At 41.9% G+C, this 25,576-nt stretch overlaps 1 protein-coding gene across 1 annotated transcript in view; it reads right to left on the bottom strand.

Annotated features, from left to right (window-relative positions):
* SLC36A4 (solute carrier family 36 member 4) overlaps positions 1-25,576 on the bottom strand; it is a 56,719-nt gene that overhangs the window by 27,289 nt on the left and 3,854 nt on the right. The window contains exons 2-6 of the mRNA XM_015823098.1: positions 11,360-11,474; positions 11,145-11,235; positions 10,654-10,742; positions 8,399-8,494; positions 5,694-5,778 (exon numbers count right to left, since the gene is read on the bottom strand). Of these exons, the coding sequence (XP_015678584.1) occupies positions 5,694-5,778; positions 8,399-8,494; positions 10,654-10,742; positions 11,145-11,235; positions 11,360-11,474 (476 nt within the window). The remainder of the gene's footprint in view (positions 1-5,693; positions 5,779-8,398; positions 8,495-10,653; positions 10,743-11,144; positions 11,236-11,359; positions 11,475-25,576) is intronic.

Genomic DNA, 25,576 nt, shown 5'->3' with positions numbered 1-25,576 from the left:
TGACAGTCTGGTAACTCAGGAAAGGAAAAATAATAATTGTAAAAAAAAAGTTTCTGCCAAGTTTGACGTTTTCCCCAAGATTTGAACAGCCCTCACCCTACTGATATTTCAATGGTGTTTTAATGTATGTGTTTTTTTTAACAATTTGTAAATTGCCAGAATCACCAGGAATCAGGTGGCCTATATATTTAGAAATTAATAAATAAGCACACAACAAACAAACATTGCAGATTACAAGCTGAAAAATAAACAGAAATGAGCCAAAAGCTTAGATGTATAAAAAGGCTGCTGGAGAAGTGATGGCTTCTGGAGCCCCTTGGATAGCAATATAAAAGGCTATGAATAAAACTCTATTCTGTGGTTCCATGCACTGAGAACAATAAAAAAGAAGCATCAAAAATTGCCAATAAAAAGCCACCGAAATTATACTTGAGAGAGCATAAAGAATGCCTTGATGTTGTGTTCTTTCTTTCTGTTTCCTACATTCTGGCATCAAGTGTCACGCAGGTAAAAACAGCACTATCCACAACAGGAGGCAGATCTGGGTAAGTATGAGGAGATCCCCAAATTTGCCTAACCTAGAACAAAGTTCTGAAAATCCTGTGAGGCCCCAAAATAGCTCAGTGAGGACAGAGTTTGCTCATGGGCCTGTCGTATTATCTGTAGGAGAAAGAGAAAACAAGAAAGGGAGAGAAAGAATTGGGAGGCAGCGAGCACCGGGATACAGGTAGTCCTCAACTTACGACCATAATTGAGCTTGGCAATTACAGTCGCAAGTCGTGATTGCCATAAAGGGGGTCATCCGAAAGTGGGAAATTGAGGGGGAGAAAAATCCCTCAAAAAGGCAATTGCAAGTCTTTTCTGTATTGTTACCAAGAAAACTACAAGGACAGGCTCTTGAAGTCACCACAACTTCCAAGAGATTTTTAACCAAAGTGCCTTCAAGTCGGTGTTAGCTCTTAGTAATCACATTCCAACCTGTTGAGCCACCTTACTGCTATTCTTCTTCTCTTTCCTTCTATCTTCCCCAGGATCACAGCCTTGTCCGGAGAGCTGAACTTTCCCATAAAGTGTCCAAAGTAGGATAATTTGAGCCTAGTCACTTGTGCCTAGAGTGAGAACTCTGGGTTGATTTGTTTGATGATCTATTGGTTTGTTTTCCTGACTATCCACAGTTCTCTCAGGAGTCTTCTCCAACATCGAAATTCAAAAGCTTCCAATATCTCAGGGGCTGCCCCAAAGAAGAGGGAGTCAAGCTATTCTCCAAGGCGCCTGAAGGCAGGACGAGAAGCAACGGATGGAAACTGATCAAGGAGAGAAGCAACCTAGAACTAAGGAGAAACTTCCTGACAGTTAGAACAATTAGCCAGTGGAACAACCTGCCTCCAGAAGCGGTGAATGCTCCAACACTGGAAGTTTTTAAGAAGAGACTGGACAGCCATTTGTCCAAAATGGTATAGGGTTTCCCACCTGAGCAGGGGGTTGGACTCGAAGACCTCCAAGGTCCCTTCCAACTTTATTATTATTATTATTATTATTATTATTATTATTATTATTATTATTATTATTATTATTATTATTAAGAGGCAACTGGACTTTCTTGGGGTTTTTTTGAAGATGTTTCACTTCTCATCCAAGAAGCTTCTTCAGCTCTGACTGGATGGTGGGGAATGGAAGGATTTATATTCCTTGCAGATAGCTAGTCATTTGCATTCTTTTAGACTAGAGCAGTGGTTCTCAACCTTTTTAATGCCGCGACCCCCAACCGGTCATAAGTGGAGGACTAAACCGGTCGTTAAGTCGAGGACTAAACCGGTCGTAAGTCGAGGACTACCCAACCGGTCGTAAGTCGAGGACTTTCCCTGCCCGGGAGCGCCGCACATGCGTGGTTCCGCCCCCTGCGCCGGCCGAGGCGTAGCTGGCAAGCAGCAGAGACGGAGCAGGCCGACCACCAGCTGGCCCAGCCCAAGGGAGGTAAGGCACCCGCCGGAAAAGGGGGAAAAAATGGCGGACAAAAAAAAAGGCAGACAGCTTTGCTTGGCAACCCCCATGAAATGGTCGATCGACCCCAAATGGGGTCGCGACCCATAGGTTGAGAACCGCTGGACTAGAGAGTCACTGAGGTTACTTGGAGGTTTGTCTGTGTCCTCAGGGTAGTAGTGCAAATGGCTGTGGAGCCTTCTTGTAACTGCTGAAAGGACTGTGTTGTAGACTGGAGAGAGACGATGTCATATCCCTCCCCCTCTGTTGAGAGAGGCTGTTCAATTTTGCCATCTATGTCAAAAGATAAACCTCCAAGGTTTCTTAAAAATGCAAATGACCATCTATCTGCAAGGAATATAAATCCTTTCATTCCATTCCCCACCATCCAGTCCGAAGTTTCTTGGGTGAGAAGTGAAACATCTTCAAAGAAAAACGAGAAAGTCTTGAAAAAGCACCTTTGGGACAACCATGACCTGGAGGACTGAGAATCTCCACAGACATCAATACTCTCTCTATCCCACTTCTTCCAAATCCACAAAGGAGACTTTATCCCTTACTGTTTTGTTGTTTTAATTAACAGAGGGCAACATTTCAAAATTGCATTCATTACTTAAAGGGACGCAAATGATCATCTTTAAATGTTTCAATTGCTTTATCCTGCAGCATGCATAGATATCTTAGATCAGAGGTCTTATCGCTACCAAGAAACAGTGCTATAGCCATTTGTCTTCCTACGTACCCAAATGCTTTATGCTACTTTTTTTTTACTAGCATGTTAAAATAGGACTCAAGAGAAGAAGAGTAAAAGAATCAAGCAGGAGGCATTCATAGCAAAACTGGCCATTTCTCAATGATCAGGCAAACAATAGAAACTGGAAGCCACCACGAAAGAAAATCAAGAGAAGACTGAATGAATCTTCCAATACAATTAAAACAAAAAATATAGCACAGTCTAATGTGTGAAGCAGGCCTCATGGTCTATGCCAATCTAACCAGTTTACTGTTTTATTTGTATGTTATGTGTGAGAAAAGTAAACCAGCTTTTCCCAGCTTGTCACCCCCCAGGAAAATGTAAATCTGGAAACTGCTGTAGCAAGATATGTGAAGGGAACATGACAAAATCACAAAGGAATGCCAAACAGCACAAAAGGATTCCCTTCAAAGAATTCTAGCTTTATTGGTTCTGAGTAAGATCTATGAATGTTGATATAAAAGAGATTGATCACGATCAATAACTGGTTATCCAGATTAATTTTCTGTGACTTACATGCAGGTGCTTTTTGGACGGTGAGGATGCAGTTGTTTTTTTATCACTGAGGAAATAAAATTACAACAGCAGAGGAAAGAATAGAATCTTTTGGGCTCCCCCTAGAGTTGAAAATGAGTATCTAGTTCGGATTCCCAATTCAATTCAGATTTTTATCGAAGAAAAAGTGGGAAATTCTCACGTTTTAAGACCACACTGCTAACCCTTGGCAACAAAACATCCCAGTTTTGATGCAGCCACACTGGATTTTTGTTTTTTTCAAAATTCAGTTTGGGTATTTATATATACGATGTAGAGGCCACGGGACTTTCAATCACTCTGGCTGGCTTATATTTATGTTTATTTTATGTTTTTGTTTATTTATTTGTATCTCACCTTTACTGTTGTTTAGAAATAACACAAGGCATTGGACATATCCAACACAGCTTTACAAGTGAAAGCCAGCAACCACCAGTCTTATCCTAAACATGTAGAATTGGAGGAACTACAAGTATCATATGGTCCAGTGTTTTTTCAATCTTGGCAATCCATTCTGGCTAGGGGAATTCTGGGAATTGGAGTCCACGCATCTTAAAGTTCCAAGATTGAGAAACACTGATCTAGTACAACACTCCACAGTGCACACTCCAATTATACAATCCATGAGAGAATTGGCTGTTCAGACTCTACTAAAATACTCCCACAGATCAAGAACCCACAATCTCTGTAAGATGACTATCTCCCAGAAATTGTTAAGCCAACGACTTAATAGCTGGCCATCACACCCCAATAAACAACTAAAAATCCACACACACAATCAGGCACCATATAAATATCACATACAGAATAGTGTCCAAAGCACACATTCTGTTAGAGACAAGTTCCCTGAGGATGGGCTCCAGCACGAATCTGAAAGCTTGGAAGACTAATAAACCTTTGGTCCTGGTGACCAATCTAGATTGGATCCTGCAACTTTATCCCGGGACACATATAGTCTCCTTCAAGTCCACAGAAAGTTTTTTCTTATATTTAAACACAATCGAAGCAGCTGCAGCATGCACTCATTATTTCTGGTCCCGGTTTCCGTGACCGTGGAGAACTTGGCTAGCTCGTCCAGAGCTTCTCTTTATCTACCTAAGCACAGCTATCATGTCTGCCCTCAGCTCCTTTTCAAATTAAACAATTCCAAAATTCTTCCAGCATGTCCTCATAGGTCAGGGGTGTCAAACTCAATTTCGTTGAGGGCCACATCAGCATTGCCGTTGCCCTCAGGGGGCCGGGTGGGTGTGGCCAGGATGGGTGCAGTCTACTGGCTGGGCGTGGATGGAATGGGTGTGGCCTACTGGGTGGGAGTGGCCAGGATGGGTGCGGTCTACTGGGTGGGCATGGATGGAATGGGTGTGGCCTACTGGGTGGGCATGGCCAGATCTACATCATTTGCATCAAGGGGGCCTGTGGGGGCCTGGGCAGGAGTGGGACAGATCTGAGGGTCTCTGGCAGAAGGGGGTGGGACCAGGGCAAGTGCCAAGGCCTGGTCCACTGGAGGAGCCTCACTGTTCCTCTCAGGCCATGTGGGGGGGCTTATGGAGCTAAGACTGAATGCGTTTCAGCATAGAGGGCCACCACAAAATTGTACATTGGCTCCCGGCTGGCCTGGGCCAGGGCCAAGGCAGCGGGGGCCGTTCCCTCACTGTTTCCAGGATGGCTTCACGGGCCACATGAAACCACGTCGCGGGCCGCATCCGGCCCCCGGGCCTTGTGGTTTGACATGTCTGTCATAGGCCATGTCCCCAAGTCCCTGGATTGTTTTTTGTTACCTCTTCTGAACCTCTTCTGTCAGTGTTCTTTGGGAAATGGGATGCTCAGAAATGCACATTAAGTACTTCAAGTACATATTTGAGGGGCTGCCACAAACAAGAGGGGGTCACGCTATTCTCCAAAGCACCAGAGAGCAGGACAAGAAACAATGGTTGGAAACTGATCAAAGAGAAAAGCAACCTGGAATTAAGGAGAAATGTCTTAACGGTGAGGACAATTAACCAGTGGAACAGCTTGCCTTCAGAAATTGTGGGTGCACCATCACTGGAGGTTTTTAAAAAGAGGCTAGACAGTCACTTATCTGAAATGGTGTAGGTTCTCCTGCAGTTCTCCTGACGCGAATGATGTAGAACTGGACTAGAAGACCTCCAAGGTCCCTTCCAGCTCTATTCTAAGTATGGTTTTGGGGGCATCCAAGAAATAAGGAAACCAATTAGAAACATGATGCATCTTTTAGAAATTTGGGCTAGTCCTTTCTAGGGAAACAAGAAGCTTTTGAAGAGCAGTCAAGAACATTTAGAGGAGACTGCAATAGTCCAGTCTTATGAAAAAGAACCACAGATGAGATGCAAACATGTCTGTCATAGCAAAAGAGTAAAGGGGGCAATAACATAACACACATCCAAACAATATTTATTGTACTTACTTGTTTCATATTTTCAGCTAAGAATACAAAATAAACGCTACAAAAGCCCAACTGGGTAACCACAAGGAAGAAGTCAACGACATATCTACGAAACATAATGAGAGGAAAAATAGGTTTTTAAGTTAGTTGTGGCTTGCAATGCAGTAAAGCTATAATCATGAAAATACATCAAATGCATCAGAAGAAGGGGTGCACTGAAAAGATAATTCGGTGAGACAAGTGCTTACTAATTTGTTTTAATGGCATTTGCAGGTTTATATCTCCAGTGGATCAGTTAATACTCTTGTTTAGATGGCCTCGTTTCACCCTGAATTGGATTAGCAGACTCGTGCAAGCTATTCTAACCAAATTGAAATGGTTTGTATTTTAAAGGCAATATTTTAATTGGCATTTTGATTTTCTGCTGCTAATCACACTGGGCTGTTTTCAAAACATTTTTAACATTTATTCCTTTATATAGAAGGAATGCAATTGCTTTTTTCTCAAATTTTGGATATATCCTACTAAATGAAAAAAAAGAGGAATATGGAGGTATATAATGGTCTTTTTCAATTATGTGCTCTTTAAGATACACATGGACCTTTGGAATCTTGACAATAACCAGGATTTGTTGAATGTTCAGTATAACCTGCTAGTTATGATTAATCCTCTCTCAAAATTATTAGCAGTGAACTTCTGAACATTTTTTTTCCAGATAGGGATATACTGATAGTCCTCCACTTACATCTGTAATGGATCCTGCCCATCATAGTCATAAAATGTATCAGTCACCTGAACGTCAAATCCAGATCATTAAATAGCTTCCAAGTAGATCCATTTTAATTTTGAATAGTCCTGTGACTGGTTGTAAGGCAAGGACTACCTGTATCTCCTTTTCTTGGTAAACAGGTTATAAGCCATCTTGAACTTAAGACATTCAACAGGGTATCAAAACTAGAATTATTTGTTCACAACTTGCCTAAACCAGAATAGCACTTTCTTGCAACTGAGAGTTACACTTAAAAAAAACAAAACACCTTACTCAAGAGCTGTTGAATGGAGGAGGGAATTGAGAAATGGCACCATAATTTCACTAGGGTGGACAGAGCCAAAATTCTGCAGGGTTGAAATGATTTAACTATTCTTCATCCTTGGCAAAATTCTCAGGAGAGGCAATGGAGCACTGGGATGCTGAACATGGATTGCCGATTGCCCACTGTATGCTAAGCCACCATGCATGTAATCTACTTAATTTTGGCTTGCCGTGATATGCAATTTTTGATTTGTGAACTATGAGTATAGAAGTGGCGAGATTCATGCTTTCTTAATCAACAAACTTAAACCACAAGCACAAAAGCAAAGTTTTACATTTAGGCAGGAAAAATCAAAGATATAAGTACAGATTAGGCAAGACCTGGCTCAAAAACAGCCACTGTGAGAGGGACCTTGGAGTCCTAGTGGACGATCACTTGACTATGAGCCAGCAATGAGCAGCAGCAGACAAAAAAGCTAATACAATCCTTGGGTAGTATAAAGAAAAGAAGAAATAGGGGTGACATGATAGCAGTATTCCAGTATTTGAGAGGCTGCCACAAAGAAAAGGGGGTCACGTTATTCTCCAAAGCACCAGAGGGCAGGACAAGAAACACTGGTTGGAAACTGATCAAAGATAGAAGCAACCTGGAATTAAGGAGAAAGTTCCTAACAGTGAGGACAATTAACCAGTGGAACAGCTTGCCTTCAGAAATCGTGGGCGCTCCATCACTGGAGGTTTTTAAGAAGAGACTAGACAGTCACTTGTCTGAGATGGTATAGGTTCTCCTGCTTGAGTGGGGGGCTGGACTAGAAGACCTCCAAGGTCCCTTCCAGCTCTATTCTATTCTAAAGCCAAATAATGTCTGTCTTTCCTTTCCCTCACGTTCCCAAAATACATCATTTGATGATTAAGGCAGATTAAATATATCCAGCTAGCAATGCTGCTAAGGGTCACATCATTTCTGCTGGTTCTGAATCAGTTTGAATCCATAACTTACTGATTGAGTTTATATACAGCAATAGGTCACATTTGGCTAAATAAACTACACAATCAGAACATAGCAACTGTTTTCAGACGGCATTTTGTTTTTATACCGTATGTCTAGCCTCAAGGGCTGCAGAGAGGTTGTGTGGTAACAGAGAAAACCTACAGAACAGGGATGGGGAAAGGAGAATATATATGGTCTAAATTCCCAACATGTGATTGTCCAGTTGTGTAAGAACTGCAGCCCTCAGGACTCCTGAGAGGGCATAATAGATCATCCTGATCATGGCAATATAGCCATGATTTTCCTTTTCAGACTGAGACCTGAGGGATTTTTCTGGTCAGACCCACCCACTCTGCTCTGTTATTTTTTTTAAAAAATATTTTATTAGTTTTCCATTTTTACAAACCATAAGTGCTTAGTAAACAACATGTCATCTGAGTCCATTTGCCTTACTTAATAATACACATTAAATTCCTGATCTCTACCCCGTGTTTTTCCGGCCATCGATAAACTACATCCCATATTTGAAATCCAGCACTGATCAAATACAATTCTTACTACTGTTAATACGTGCAACATTAAACATATACTTTCCTTATCACATTTTTCTAATGTTATACCTAAAAAAAACCCTGTGCTCTGTTATTGTGGAACCAGAAGGCTGCATCGTTCTCTGCATTAAAAAAATAAAATAGTTCTTACCTTCCCCAAGATGATCGTTTCTGTAGTAAGTGAAAGGGACACGTTTCCATGGCATGGCTAACGGTGTCACTATACCCTAAGAAAGGTATTTTCAATCTATCAAGAACAAAAAAAAGTAATTATTTCTCCTCCAACTGAAAAAAAAGAAAAGGTTGAGCTGTTTGTCCGCTGCTGCAATTTTTCAGAGATTCTGAGCAGCTCACAGGATTAATAGAAAAAGATTAAAAACAAAAATGTAGTAAGAGGGAGATGTCTGGCTACTCAGGAGTAACGATATCAAGAGAGGTGAGGGGGCATCCCTGGGAAAGTCTCTGAACAGAGCATTCCCCAGCAAGACCCCCTCCCAGATCTTATTCAATGCAGAGCAGATAGTCCCAGAAATAGGTTGCAGATAGTCTTCGAGGGCTGCCCCTTGTTTACCAAGTTTCAGTAATCCAGATGCAACGTTAGAAGGTATGAGCTACCTTCTTGATCCAAGGATATCTGGTACTGGAACACAAGATGAAATTACACAAAGGGACTCTTGGCTGTGGCTTCCAACTGCTGTTTTGTAAGAGCCCTAAGGGCAGAAGGACCCCTAGGTTGTAGGTCAGCTCTACTTGGGGAAGAACTATGCCCTCCAGAATAATTGCTCCCTCTTTGAGGGAGATGGACAATTCAAAAATGTGTTTAGATGACAGATAGACAGACAGATCTCTATCTATCTATCTATCTATCTATCTATCTATCTATCTATCTATCTATCTATCTATCTATGTTGTTGTTAGTTGTGAAGTGATGTCCGACCCATCGCGACCCTATGGACAACATTCCTCCAGGCCTTCCTGTCCTCTACCATCTTCTGGAGTCCATTTAAGCTCATGCCTACTGCTTCAGTGACTCCAATCAGCCACCTCATTCTCTGTCATCCCCTTCTTCTCTTGCCCTCAATCTTTCCCAGCATCAGGCTCTTCTCCAGGGAGTCCTTCCTTCTCATTAGGTGGCCAAAGTACTTGAGTTTCAACTTCACGATCTGGCCTTCTAAAGAGTAGTCAGGGTTGATCTCCTCTAGGACTGATCGGTTTGATCGCCTTGCAGTCCAGGGGACTCGCAGGAGTCTTCTCCAGCACCATAGTTCAAAGGCCTCAATTCTTTGGCGCTCAGCCTTTCTTATGGTCCAACTTTCACAGCCATACATTGCAACTGGGAAAACCATGGCCTTGACTATACGTACTTTTGTTGGCAGGGTGATGTCTCTGTTTTTTAGTATGCTGTCTAGATTTGCCATAGCTTTCCTCCCCAGGAGCAAGGGTCTTTTAATTTCTTGGCTGCAGTCCCCATCTGTGGTGATCTTGGAGCCCAGGAAGATAAAATCTGTCACTACCTCCATTTCCTCCCCATCTATTTGCCAGGAATTGAGACTATGGACTCAACTAGCTTCTGCATCCATAATTACCTGGTAGAATTCAGTCTAAGCCTGTTTCTCCCCATCCAGATCTCCATGTAATGGATGGAGTTATATAAACAGGTATCATTAGCAGAAAGGGAGAGGTGGAAGCTGGATAAAGTTAAGCCATTATTAAAGTGTTCAAAAAAAAATGCAAGTGTCTTTCAGACACTTTCATAATTGAGTAGACACAGTTTGATAGAAAAAGAAAAAACAAATCCAGAAAAATGTAAAGGGTATAATATTCATATTTACCAAGGCAATCAAACACGTGATGATCAGGAATTCCATGCAAGTAAGTGAACAGACTGGAGGGAAGGGGACATACTTCTGAACTCCTTCTGCCAGCCTGCTTGGCTTCTGTATGAGCAAATCCCAGAGGGACAAATGTTTCCTCTCCTACAGCCAGCACAGAAATATGGCGGGCACCTTGACTCCATTAATCCACATAGTACAGAGGAGAGCAAAACAATATAAAACAAAACAAACCCACAAATCTAACCTGCTAATAGCTTTTTTTTTTTATAGTGGATGCAAAGAAAGAGTCTATCCCTAAACCAGGGGTAGGCAACCTTGGCTCTTTTATGACTCGTGGACTTCAACTCCCAGAATTCCTGAGCCAGCCATGCTGAGGGGAAAGGGAGAGGTTTCCAAGCTGAGCCATGCTGGCTCAGGAATTCTGGGAGTTGAAGTCCACGAGTCATAAAAGAGCCAAGGTTGCCTACCTCTGCCCTAAACCTTGATGTCCTGCATAGAAATACAGGCTGATAATATTTGGCAGGCTGATTTCCAGGGCAGAAGTGACATCAACAAAAAGCTACATACTAACCTGACAGATAGATAATGGCTGCATCGTACCAAAATGTGCATGCAGTGGATTGACACAATTCCAATGAAGAGAAGACTGATTGGTCCAAGCTGCATGGAAGAAGGAACAAAGATTGTAACCAATTTACAAAGAGTAATATGCCTCCCCTTTCTGCAGGGATGAGCCGAAAACAGATCACGGTCTCCTGAAAAATTTGCAGAGTATCAGGAAGAATATCCGACTCTCAACGCTTTTGTCATCTCTGCTAGGCTCCTAAAAACACATAATGGTCTCCCCTCAATGAAACAAATAAACTGGTATTCTGATTTCATATAATAGCCTGGTTCACAGCATATAGAGAGATCCTGGTCGGGTTCTCACAATATGCTGAATCTCCCACTCATTCATTACTCAAGTAGCCTCATGGGTTGTGCGAACCCAGCCATTTTGTGGTAGGCCTTAACTCTCAACAGCTTATTCTCCTCCATAGCTAGGATCTGCCTAACACTTACCAGAATGCCTGCATTTTTTATTGCAAGAGGGAGGCCCAGAAGACCTGTCCCAATGTTTCCTTTAAGGATGTGAGTGAGCGTTTGAACAAATCTGAAAATGGAAAGAAAAACAGAAAATATCAGTGCGGGTGTGTGTGTATGTGAATCGTCTAGTCTTATAAAAGTCTGGAAAGGGCTGAGAGGTTATTGTAAATATGTGGGAATAGAGTACATACGTAATGCCCTCCTGATCAAGCTGATATTTCTTCTCTGCCGGCAGTAAATCTGTTTCATTCTCATATTCATCGTCTGAACTTTGATCTTCTATTAAAGGCTTCATTACTTCCAGGTCTACTTTGAAACACAACATTCAGAATTACTGGATATAGTACCTAAGAATATCTTCAGATCTCCATAGGTTTTCTTATTAGAACATTAATATAAGTCATCATTATAAAATCATTCTAACGTTATAAAGTCCACGCACTTCCCTGGTTAATTCTGCTTTGAAGTGCTGTTTCCTAATCAAATTTAATTCCTTTTGTATGAGTGCTGCAGAGTTTCCTCTTTATGTTCCCCTAAAGTCAACGAAGCAGTTGATTTCAGTTCATAGAGTAACAGATGAAGTGGGAAATTCCTAGCATTTGCAGGATTTACAACCAGAATCCAAGTGATTGAGATTCCCTAAATGTTAAAAGGTAGTTTAAGGAATAGTAACATAATTCCTTATGGAGGAATAGAGTTTAGGCTTGGGGAAGGGTTGTTTATGCCTTTGAATCAGTCTTGATTCCAGGGAACTGTGGGAAGATGACTCCCAGTTTTCTTGGCAACATTTTCAGAAGTGGTTTGCCATTGCCTGATTCCTAGGGCTGAGACAGACTGACTGGTTGAAGATCACCTAATTGGCTTTGTGCCTAAGGTAGAACTAGAACTCACAGTGTCCCAGTTTCTAGCCTGGTGCCCTTAACCATTATACCAAACTAGCCGTAAGGAAAGGTTTAGCCAGAATTATTTGTCAGGATTTGCACATCCGGGTAATACAGAGAGTCCTTGATTTACGACTGGCTGCTTAACAACTGTTCAAAGTTATGACGGACTTTCCCAGGGGTATTTATAACCTGGTTCTGGAGTTCTGATGGCCAATCCCTCCTCCTGGTCACATGACCACATTTAGGCACTGGGCAATCCATCCACATTTACAGACATTTACAGATCATTTGTCACATGATTACAATTTACAGCATTTTGGCTGAAAACTAACATTTACTTCCGGTTTTCAGCAAAAAGTGAACAATGGGTTCATTTAACAACTGTGGTAGCAAAAAAGGTAGCAAAATTGGGTCATTCACGTGGGTGACCCGCTTCATGACTTAGGACCATAATGGGCATAAATCAAGGACTATCTGTATTAATTATTTTACACCCAGTATAATCAAAACAGATTCTCTGCAGTTTATAGAACAGCAACACAAAACAAAGCGTATGAATTGAAGCAGCCGCAACTAAAAAATAGCACAATCAGTAATACCAAAAAAATCAATAATCACAATGATCAATCCTGGGGATGCCATCATTCACCAGAACCCTCCAAATTTTCTCATTTCCAGCAAGTTTATTCCATAACATAGCTGCTGCCATTCAAAAAGAAGCATGTAATTGATGAAAATGCAGAATCACTTTACTTTTAAAACTTATTTTGCTGTTCAAAGGGATGGTAATTCTTTACAGAGGTCCAAGTAGTGGGGAAGGGGTGGGAAATCAATTATATGAGCCTGTCTCCACCTCTTTAGGCATCTTCACTTGTGGTATAGGAAAGAGGGAGAAACATCCATGGATTATATATGTATATTTTTTTTAATCAAAGATTCCCTCCAAAACCAGATACAGAAGATAATTTATTAATGCAAGAGAAATACAAGCATTCCAAGCAATACAATCACATCAGAAGCAGTTAAAAGCAAAACTTTTTCCCCCCAAACAAAAATATTATATATGCTTTTAATTCATACAGCTAGTCCTTGCTTAGTGACTACAATTGGGACCGGCAACTGCATCACTAAACTTAAGTCAAAAAGTGAGATATCACATGATGATGTTGGACTTAAGACCTCATGTCTGCTGCGGTTATTAAGCAAGTCACCTGCAGTCATTAAGCAAGACATTGTGTGACTGCAACTTGTGATTTTACTGCCAGTTTCTCCGTTGACTTTGCTTGCGGGAAGCCAGCTGTGAAGTGCAAAAATGGTGATTATGTGAACGTGGGAAGCTGAGATCTTCATGAAACCCCACCAGATGCAAAGCACCCAAAAGTTGATCATATGACATGTTAAGTGCAAGGAATGATCACAACTTTCATCTTTCCGGCGCTGTCATAATTTCAAATGGTTGCTAAGCAGAGCAGCCATTAAGCGAGGACTAGCTGTATTCTTAGGGGATAAAAAACTCCAGAAACAGCAGCATCTAAGGGAGAAGGAGGGTCAAAGTAACAAAAGTAGCATGTCCTTATGTTGCAAGCCCCACCCCTTTCCTAGTATGTGCTTTGCCACATCGCATACATGTCCCAGTGCCAGAGTTTGCACTGTGGCAAAACAATACTCCATCATCCTGTGGATCTCCTGTACATGCAAACGTAGCATTCTAAAAATTAATTCATATTAGATGAATGGAATGATAGCCTCACTATCAGCCTGCAACGACATGTAGTCTTTGACTTACAACGGTTCATTTAGTGACCGTTCGAAGTTACTATGGCACTGAAAAAAGTGGCATACGACTGTTTTTCACACTTACAACCGTTGCAGCATCCCTATGGTCACATGATTAAAAATCAAACACTTGGCAACTGACTCATGTTTCTGACAGTTGCAACGACCCCCTCTGCTACATCCTGACAAGCAAAATCAATGGGGAATCCTGATTCACTTAGCAACCATGTCACTAACTTCACAGCTACACTGATTCACTTAACAACTGTGACAAGAAAGGTCGTAAAATGGGGCAAAATTCACTTAACAACTGCCTCACTTAGCAGCAGAAATTTTGGGATCAATTGTGGTCGTAAGATGAGGACTACCTGTATTCAGGGCTTCAGCATAAATAATCGCACCCGTGCAGAAGATGTCCCTCTAAATTAGTTTGACTAAAGAAAACACTTTCTTCCTCATGATTCTCCAATTCTGCAGTGCTCTTCCTAGGAAGATTCAGCCAGTGACCTATATATTTGCAGGTTTAAAAAAATACAAATATTTTCCCATATTCTTCACAATTTTTAAAGAATAGGAATCTACTGATGGATCTGGTTAGAATGCTTTATGGCAGGATATCTGCTCTCAATCTGTTTCAGTAATTATCAACAATTTACCTCAAGGACAACCTATAAGCAAAACAGTTCACTAAAATAAAATGGTCGCTTGTAATATTTTTAGAATCTGTTGGGGAGAGGTGTAGTATATACTTTTATATATATTAACTTCTTTGGAGATAATGCCCATTTTAAAAAGTAAAATCTCCCTCAAGTGAGATTCAATTCTTAATAGCTTATGGACATTTCTATATAATTTTTTTTTTTAAATCCCCATTAGCTTTGTAATTTTGGACAGAAATATTGAAAAGTGATGTATAAAATGTTCACATTTGTGCATCTATATCCCAGTTAGCATCTAGCTTTTTTGTTAAAAAAAGCTTTTTGTTTTGCCTTGATTGTTTCTCTTTTAATTCATTATTTTTACTATTAGCTTTTAGTTCTTTTTCTTTCGCTCTGCAAAAAATCATGATTAAAAAACTTATTTTTAAAAAGCTTGAGTTGTTGCCCAACTTCTTAACCTCACAAAGTAACGACTGTAACCTGGAGGAACCTGGGGCCTCTATATAAGAACCTTATTTTGTATTTCTTTCAGATATTTGATTGTTTAGAATTAAGAAAGAAAATCATCTTAAATGAAAAGATTGGTTCGGGCTAGTAGAAGCTCCTAACTAGCAATGTGCAAAAGATTATGAGTGGAAGAGTTTGGAATCTGAAACATCTCACTTTGAGAATGTAAACCACATGAGTATGAAAGAGGTTTCAAGAATGAAACCTCTATGTTCAAAACACCGTTTTCCATCCAAAGCAGAGTTTCACACTATAGAAAGTCCTTGACTTACATCCACAACTGAGCCCAAAATTTCCGTTGTTAAGAGAGAGATTTGTTAAGTGAGTTTTACCCCATTTTACGACCTTTCTTGCCTCAGTTGTTAAGTGAATCACTAGTTGTTAAGTTAGTAACACAGCTGCTAAAAGAACCTGGCTTCCCCAATGACTTTGTCAGAAGGTCGCAAAAGGGGATCACATGACCTTGAGAGACTGCAACCGTCATAGGAGCCAGTTGCCAAGGGTCCGAATTTTGATCACATGACCCTGGGGATGCTGCAAAGGTCATAACTGTGAAAAACGGTCATAAGTCACTTTTCTCAGTGCTGTTGTAACTTTGAACGGTCACTAAATAAACTGTGGTACGTTGAAGACTACCTGTGGAAGCATGATATTTGGAATTCAAAACAGTTTGATGCCAGCTGTTTCTCTCAGTCCTACTGCTAGCCATATACTCATTATTCTAGTGCAGGGGTAGGCAACCTTGGCTCTTTTATGACTCGTGGACTTCAACTCCCAGAATTCCTGAGCCAGCCATGCTGGCTCAGGAATTCTGGGAGTTGAAGTCCACGAGTCATAAAAGAGCCAAGGTTGCCTACCCCTGGTCTAGTCATTTGCCCCTTATAAAGCTTAACATCCAGAGGCATCTATGGTAGGGGCAGATAAGGCAAGTTGGTGATTGTAGCATCGCAACGGAAGGCCCATCCCTCTTATATACATTGAGTATTACATCAACCTACTTTAGGGAGTACCATCTCGTCTCTTTTAAGCCCCCTATGGAGGCTGGTGCCAACATCTCCTTCAGATCTCTATTTTCCCAGATTAACTCCCCAAAATTTAAATTAATATAGCATACAGAAGTTGACCTCCCTGTTTTCCTCGCCCCACACCATCCTTGGATGAGTTAATTTCATGGCTACCTATCTACACTTATCACAAAAGCTGGGTTGAGTATTTCTCATCAGCACCTGTGAAGGTCACGTGGACAGCTCCTCGCCATAAGGAGAACCCAGAGCCCTACAATAGGAACTGGTCACACAGGGCCTGCTTCTATGGTTACCAGCTCTGAATGCAAAAAGTCCTCACCCACTCTAGACAGGGGGCGGGGCTTGATGGAACATGGCAGACAAGGGGGTGGAGCTTGATGGAATCTTCAGGTTACTGGCCACAGTCCTGAAAGGAGAGTTTTATTGGTTGGCAACTGAGCTGCGCTGCTCCAGAAGACCAAGCCTGTAAAATACAAAAAACGGATATACTCAAGTGGTGGAGTACAGCAAGATATAGTGGGGTGATTCATCCCATCCCTGGATTCATTCCACAAGCCAAGCCACAATGTAGAATTCCTGTGTGTTTGGCTAAAACCAGGGTCTATGGCAGAGGTAAGCAACCTATGCTGGCTCAGGAATTCTGGGAGTTGAAGTCCACGAGTCATAAAAGAGCCAAGGTTGCCTACTCCTGTTCTATGGAGATTCTCAATCATCCAGGTCAGCAGTCTCTAACCTGTCCAGCTTTGTGGACCAGCAATGGGGGGAGAGGGGATGGTTCCACGTGAGCGGCAGGCGAGTGTGCGTGTGCGCGCAGCTCCATTTGCACAAATGGCGGGCATGCTTGCCCACGCGCTGTATGCACAAGTCGAGCTGTGCATGCAATCACCCGCCACTTCTGCAGCCTGGTTCTAAAAGGACCACAGCCTGGGGGTTGGGAATCCCTGATCCAGGTCATGATTGTCCCAAAGGTGCTTTTTCCAAAAGGCAACTGGACTTTCTTGGTTTTTTTTCCTTTGAAAATGTTTCGCTTCTCATCCAAGAAGCTTCTTCAGTTCTGAAGAAGTTTCTTGGATGAGAAGCAAAACATTTTCAAAGAAAAAAAAAAACTAAGAAACTCCCGATGCCTTTTGGAAAAAGCGCCTTTGGGATGGCTTAAACCAGTGTTTCTCAACCTTCAGCATTTTAAGGTGCATGGACTTCAACTCTCGGAATTCCCTGGAATTCTATCAAATCTTGAAACACTGGCTTAGACAATTGTGTGGGACCCCGAATATAAACCATGATTTGTGGCTCAATATATTGTGCAAAGGCATCTAATTGTGGTTTAAAAAAATCACATTTAAGCAAACTATTGCTTCACAATTTGGGAGAACATTTGACTGTTCAACACAATTACAAGCTGCTGAGATTCAGAAACTCAAAAGCAGGGGTCTTCAAACATGGCCCTTTTATGACTTGTGGACTTCAACTCCCAGAATTCCTCAGCCAGCGCTGGCTGAGGAATTCTGGGAGTTGAAGTCCACAAGTCATAAAAGGGCCAAGTTTGAAGACCCCTGCTCAAAAGCATCCTTAGCTTACTTCTGTTATCTGGAAAGTTCCCTTACGGCAATGTGTTTGTGTTTGTGTGTGTGTGTGTGTGTGTGTGTGGTCTCTGAAAACTTAAATTTGACCAATTTCTTGTTGTTCTTGTGACAACATAATAAGACAGTGCCATCCAACTTAAAACCTAAAAAAGGGACATAAAAACAAAAATACATAGCCTGAGTGTCAGAACAGAAAGCCACTTGTGAGAGTAATAATTTAACTGTACGTTTTGAAGACAGGCCAGTAGGAATAAAACCGTTCAGGGAATGCAGAACTGAAAACTGGTAATCTCTAAAACTGAGTCATTAAAAAGAAAAAGAAAAACCTCATCTCTCCAGCTGCGCAGCTGGACCAGAGATCTCCACAGAGGGTGTCAAAAAATTCAACAGCCACAGCCATGTGATCCCTATTTTAATGCAGTGGCTAAAACCAACCTCCACAACACTGTATGTAAATAATTGATTCAGGCCCATCAACTGAACATATTTTAACTATTCGCAGACACAGTGGAATTGCACAAACCAACATAATACAGTACTTCTATTTAGAAACATCACCAGGAGCTGTGCCTGTCTTCAAAGTGATCTTTATCTTAAATTACTAACTTATCAAAGCAATCTTTAATAAAAAGAGTTCCCATTAACTTAAACTGGTTCACTTTTTCAGCTCCTTTCATCTGACAGCTTTATATTAGATGAAAGCGCATATAAAAATAGATAAGGAACTGCCTGCTTTCTGATGAATACTTTAGCTGTGGTATAAATTATAATATCTGTGATATAAATCTATATACCGGTAATTTATTATTATAAATGATAGGTGAACACATTATTTTCCAGGTAGGAGTTGTAAAACGATGATTCCTTCATGGATTTATATCCCACCTTTCAAGTTTAACTTGAACTGTCTTGATTTTCTTTGTGTTGGGCAGCAGGAGAAGAATTCAGCTAAGGCAGTCAAATGTCAACATGCACTGTGGTGACACCATTAAGAAACTTCCATGATTGCGTATTTACTTTTTGATGTCTAGTGCAAATGTAGAAATCATGTCACTTGGCCCATAACATCAATCGAGACTTTATTTGTCTTCCTCTCCCAGGACACTCATTGGGGAGGAGATTTAAGGTAAAATAGACCCATTAATCTTGAGGACATAATACAGATAGCATCTATCTGACCTTGGCTGATCTCAAAAAGCTAAGAAGGATTGAACTTCGCTGAAATACTAAGGAGACACGCAGAATTTCAGACACAAAAGTTGAAAAAGCATCCTGAAAGAGTGCAAATGGAAACCACTTCCACACTAATGTCAAGAAATGTGTTGTCAAGACCACAGTCATTAAATACTTTGACACTGTTGTCAAGAAAGCTGCCTGGAAATGCCAAGAAGTCACCAAGAATCAACCTTGGCTTGAAGAAAACTTTATTTTTTAAGCCCAGGAGATCTTTAACACATCATCTATTTAAGTTTTTTTTTTAGCTTGAAAACAAACAAATCTCATTGTTAAAAATCTGGCAATCTGATTTAAATGCTTGGCATGCTCATAGCCGTCCCACTGTTAAAAAGCAAAGTCTGTAGGACAAGCCAAGCGGAGACATCAAATGTCTATCTGCTTAACCATATACGATTATCTATATTGGATGAGGTTCCTTCATCTTCCAAAAGAACCCTTTTTTTTAAGTCTGTTGTGGTCACATTGTTTACTTAAACTTCAAGACTCAAGAAAACTACTTCATGAAAGGCTTCGAGAATTGCTACAAAATCCATCCAATCGGTTAGTATCTGGTGGTTCATGCTTTTTAAAATGTTTGCTTAGCAGTGTGAAACCAGTGATTATGCATAGTAACAATTTAATGCTCTCCCAACCAGCCCCCGTGACCTATTTAAACCATGCATCAAGGACAAAGGACTCTATAAATCAGGGGTCCCAACACCTGGGCCGTAGCCCAGTACAGGACATGATCAGTTTAGAACCAGGCTGCAAAAATGTTGGGTGAGAACAGGCATATGCAGCTTCACTTGAGCAAGCAGCGGGCACTTGCATGTAAATCTTCATTTGTGCAAGCGGCCTGCCACTCACATATAATATTTCCTCTTTCCCTCCCCCCCGGTCTACCAACCCCAAAAGGTTGGGGACCATTGCTATAAAGCAAACTATGGTTTAACACAATAGGCCAACAGCATGGTAAGTTATGCACAAACACATTTCATGATTTTGCTGTTACCAATATGAAAAATATGCTTCTATTCATCTTGATTAGAGTCACGTGGTTCTTCTATATAAAACTGAAAACTTACCTATCTATTTGTCTGTGATTGAATGCAGTCTCGACTCCCAGGGTGGAGGCAGTGCATTCCAGAGAAGCAAGAAACAACTCAGCTCAGATAGTTTGTGTGAGAGAAAGAGGGTGAAGACAGCTTCTCCCTAATAGTTTCCAGAGCATATGTTTTATGAGGGTGATAGTCTGCTTTAATTAGGCAAGGATCTATCTCAGTGGTGGCGAACCTATGGCACGAGTGCCAGAGGCAGCACTCAGAGCCCTCTCTGTGGCCACGCGCGCTGTCGTCCCAGTCCTAGGGCTTCAGCTGGGTTTTATAAAACCTTTTTGCTTTAGGCCTCCGCCGCCGTGTGCAAAAAAAAAAAAAGTTGAGTCAATTTCAACTTCTCATGGGAAAAATAAAGATCTTGCAAAGTTGGAATTGATTGAACTTTTTAGTCCCACCCAGTCTGCCGTTACCACCACAGCCACGCCCACCCAATGGACCACGCCCATCCAATGGGCCACACCCACCCAATAGGCCACGCCCACCCGACACTTGACGATGCATAAGTGGGTTTTGGGTTGCAGTTTGGGTACTCAGTCTCTAAAAGGTTCGCCATCACTGATCTATCTGTAGGTGAGGGAACAATGAAGAATTCTGCTTGGGGGAATCACTATGTGCCTTTCTTGGCTTTTGGAGTCTGATATTGTCTGAGTACTTACTATGTACATGAAAGGAGTCTCTGCAGATTATAGTTAAAATAAACTCAAGCGTTTTGTGCAAAAAAAACCCCAAGCATAGCTTCAATCACACAGTTGTAATTGCCATCTTGAATTTTTAATCCTATCTTTTAGACACCCAGATAGATTTTCTTTGGATCCATTTTACTTCTATTTTTTTCCTTTTCAAGCACCCATCTTTCCCCAAAGCAGATATGCAACATGTTCTTTCCGTAGCACAGAAATGTATTTTCCTCTAGTAATTTTTTTTTATAATACCTACTCAACCCAAAAAGGTACACTTGTATTATTGAAAGATAAAGCATTCCAAAATGTAAAATCAATGCAAATATAGATTTCAAATAATAGTTGCAAAACTTAATTGACCAAGTGTATTCATTAGATTTTACTCAATAAAATTTTAGGAACACCTTTTGATTTCAAATGGTGGGGAGTCAGGAAAGCAGAAAAGAAAATAGTATAAATTTTTAACAGAGGAAACAAGCCAAACCTTCCACACCATAGTGGTTTCAACCATTAAGATTCTTATTCTGCAAATAAGTAAAACCAATAGTTTTATTGTATTTTTTTCTGAGGGTGGGCGAGTAACCTCTTTTCTAGATATATCTTCGAGAAACACACTAAAAATATTTTATCTGAGCTAAAACCAAAATAGTCTCCTTCCATATAGGTCCAGGTCCAAATTCAAAATTAAGTTTCAGGTTTTTTTTTTAATGGATCAAGACAATTTTCACTGTTCAATGAATGGCCCGAAGCTTTTCCAGAAATAAATCGGAAGTGATCTATCCACTACCAAAATTCCACAAAGAACTTCCCATTCTGGATTATTTTGTTCAAAAAATAAAAAATCCTTGGACCACCTCTGAAAAGACTGGTTTGCTATTTTTATTTTTACTTCGTTCATAAAAGGGGATGTATGTCTTCTTATGAAAGAGGCCTCCCATGTTGGTTCACTCCTATGGGATGGGAAAAAGCTGTGCTTAAGAAAAAACAGTTGCTGCTGGGCTTGGTGTGAGCAGCTGAGGAAATAACACTGTTGAAGAAATATAATTAGGAGTGTATATTGGTAGCAATCACACAAAGGCCTGAAAAACCAAAACAGATGAAATTTCCAGTAGAGAAGGATGACCACAGAGATAGCAGTGGAAAAGTCTTGAAGGATGGAAGATTACATATATTTGGCTGTGTAATTTATAGAAATTCCCCAACCAGTTCAACAAGTAAATGCAGTTACTAAACCAGTGATAAGGTGCTGATCCTTAGTCATCGAAACATGTGAGTTTAACTTTACATACCTAACAGAAATTGAACACTGCTTCTAAAGACAGATTCTGGAAAGAAACACCTGATAATTGCAGAAATCAACACTGATTATTTGATCAAATAGATCAGAGGTCCCTAACCTTTTGGGCACCAGGAACCAGCTTCATGGAGAGAGGTTTTTCCGCGGACCGGAGGATTTGTGGTTTTGTGTATTGCCTGCATCCCGTGGATGGGGCTTTGTGTGGACCAGTTGCTGGCATGCCGTGGCCCGGTACTGGTCCACGGACTGGGATTGGAGACCCCTGAAATAGATGATTTCCAGTTCTGCACTCCACCCGAAGTTTGCTATTATTGTTGGTGGTAACTGAAGGCTATTGACCTCCACTGCATAGATAGATATTCATTAGGTGACAGTTCAGTTACAAAGGCATTAAAAAAGATGACTTATATTATAACTTGGTCCTTGCACTTAAGGAGCATTGCAGAATCCTCACACTCAGCTGAAAAAAATGTGGGCACTTGGCAACAACCTTGTATTTACAAAAATTGTAGTATCCTGGGGTGATGCGATCCCCACTTGTGACCTTCCCAGCCAGCTTCTGACAAGCAAAGTCAATTGGGGAAGCTGAAATCACTCAAGTACCCCGTAATTCGATTAAACAACTGTGATGATTTGCTTAACAATCATGGCAAAACAGGTAGTAAAATTGGGTGTGACTCACTTAACAACCAGTAGGGGAAATAAGCTCCTTGCTCAGAAATGGAAATTCTGGTCCCAACTGTGGTTATAAATCAAGGACTACCTGTGCCATACTATTCCCCATGCTGTTCAGCAGCTACATGAAATAATTGGGGACTTTCATTCGGAGGCTTTGAGCGAGATGCTATCATTGTGGTTGAGTATCTACTGCTCTTCTGCTTTTTGTAAGCATCCAGCTCCAAAAAAGCAATCAGGATTGTCAAATGTTGCCTAAATTATATTAACTAAGTGGATGAGAACGAACAAAATGACGTGCAAACCAAAACAATACGAAACACTGTGGGTCAAGGTGAACTAGCAATCAATATGTATATCCAATTTATTCCTATCCTGCTGCTTTGCTCACATTAGCAGGTAGCAAATCAAGAACAGAGATTTTCATAAAGCATCTGAACTCATAATTATAAATCAGGATGTGTATGTTAATAACCCTTAGTTTAAAACTGGCTTGTAATCTTGGCATGTTTGGAAGAATTAACAATTGCTGATTTACTAACTTCATCTATGTGGTTTCTAAGACTTGATGGCCTGCCCTATAATAAATGAATTTTACTAACTGCATATTTATATTTGTTGAAAAAGTGACAAGAATTTTCCAGCTGCAGATTTTTCTTCTTTAAATTGCAATTATGTTTGTAAATACAGTGCTTTTCAAGTAAATAATTTATGCTTAACTTGTTAGTAATTAAAATTCAGCCGTGTAATTGTTTAGAAACAAGCCAATACAAGGAAGTAGATTGGGTCTGCCAAAAATAAATCATGTCAGACTAACTTCTTATCTTTCCATGACAGAATGCCTATTTTAGTAGACCAAGGGAATTTTGTAGATGTGAGTGTAATTTGATCTCATTAACATACTTAACATGATACGATAGTGGACAAGACAGATAAATATGGACTTGAGGATGTTAAAGCCTGCTGAATTTGAACTGGCTGAACTACAGCCAAATGGAGCTCATAAATGGTTCTGCATTAATCTGGAGGGAACCACTGATTTAGCCTGATTCCACCCTCAGTCCAATGCTATTTCACATCTTAATAAATGACCTAGAGCAGGGTTTCTCAACCTTGACAACTTTAAGACATGTGGACTTCAATTCCCAGAATTCCCCTGCCAGTTTTTGAGATATTGATAATCTGCTGCCATTTTGCCCCTAAGGCAGAGGTGTCAAACTGGGGAGGGCAGGTGCATCACACACAGATCACGCCTATCCCAACTCCAGAAAGGCAAAAAAACCCTCGTGATATGTCACAATATGTGATGTGATGCAATCGAGTTTGACACCTGTGCCCTAAGGCTTCTCTTTTGCAAGTGAAAAATGTTCGCCTCATTAAACAATGTAGGATCTGGCTTCTGGGTTCTTTCCAATTGTCATCCCGGCTTCTCCATATCTCATTTAAAGAACTAACCCAATATGCCAGTAGTTCTTGACTTACCATAGTTCATTTAGTGACCATTCAACATTACAAAGGCACTAAAAAAGTGACTTATGACTGTTTTTCACACTTGCAACAGTTGCAGCCTCCCCATGGTCACATGACCAAAATTCAGATGCTTGGCAACTGATTCCTATTTATGAGGGTTGCAGTGTCCCAGGGTCATGTAATCACCTGTTGCGACCTTCTGACAAGCAACATCAATGGGGAAGCCAGATTCACTTAACAACCATGTTACTAACCACTGCAGCCACTCATGTAACAAGGTCATAAAATGGGGCAAAACTCACTTAAAACTGTCTCACTGATGGCGGACTTACTGGGATCGGCTCCGTAGCTCCGCGGAGTCCTCAGCGGAGATGGGGAGCCTCCGGAGGGTCGGGGGTGCTCGGCGACCCTGAAATTCGGTGAGCGGAGAAGGCTAGCAGCTTGCCGCGTGACCACCGGGTCGCGGCTGGGTGGAGCCGCGGGCAGAGCCGTGGGTGGAGACCCCGGTTTGGAGAGATCTCGGCACAACGGGGAATGCGGCCTGGTGGCCCGGCGGCCTAGCGGCCCCAGCGGCACCCTAGCGGCGGCCTTGTAGCAGCCTAGCGGCCCAGCGGCCCAGCGGCCCAGCGACTCAGCGGCCCAGGGGGATGCGGCACAGCGGCACAGCGGCACAGGCGGCACAGCAGCACAGCGGCCCGGGCGGTACAGCGGTACGGCGGCCCGGTTGAAGGACGAGGCCCAGCGGGAGACGCAGCTTGGCGTCTCCCGCGGAGGAACAGGGCTCGGCGGTGAGTGCCAGGCGAGCGTGAACGCCTGGGCCCATGCCTCATGGAGGCTGAGGGCCGGGGGAGGGCTGTTTCGGTTTGAGGCCCTCCAGCAGAAGAACTTGCAGCCGGCCTCTGTGGAGATGGTGTGGGCCCGGCGTGGATCTGGAGGTTTGTGCGGGTGGGGCCCGGCGGACTTTGATTTTGCCATTTCCCCCCCCCCCTTATGGGAGACAACAAGAACAATAAACTGTTGCTGCTTTCTCGTCATCCATCTACGACCCTGACTTTGACTATCATGAGGATTTTTCCCTTCCCCCCACTCTGCTGCTGGACTTCCCGTTGTGGACTGACTGTATTCCAGGAAGGAACTGCTGGCCCTGCGCGACTCCCCCATCGCGCAGGCATGGCCTAATACCATCTCAAGAGCCTGCCTCGATGAAGGGGTGTGGAACCCCGAGAGGTGGCATACAGCAACAGTAACTAGGGAACTAAGGAGAAGAAAATTACGTGTCTTCTTAGAGGGATGTTTTATTAAATTTTTAGGGGGTTTGGGGTTGGCCCGAGGGGACTTGGGGGAGCCCTCTCTGAGGCCAAGGCCAGTCCAGTCTGAGGGGCGCGGAACGGTGAGGGAAGAGACTGGGGGGTTAACAGAGGGTGGTGTGATTGGTACGGTCAGTGGGAGGGGCAGATATGGCGGGAGCAGAGGACCATATCGGGTTTTGGGAGCACGCACACGCTGCTTACAAGCTTGTGGA

This window comes from Protobothrops mucrosquamatus, unplaced genomic scaffold, assembly GCF_001527695.2.
Source record: "Protobothrops mucrosquamatus isolate PMUCROS unplaced genomic scaffold, P.Mucros_1.0 scaffold1771, whole genome shotgun sequence".
NCBI classification, from domain to species: Eukaryota; Metazoa; Chordata; class Lepidosauria; order Squamata; family Viperidae; genus Protobothrops; species Protobothrops mucrosquamatus.
Note: the sequence above shows the minus strand (reverse complement) of the source record. Positions and strands in the feature narration are given on the sequence as shown.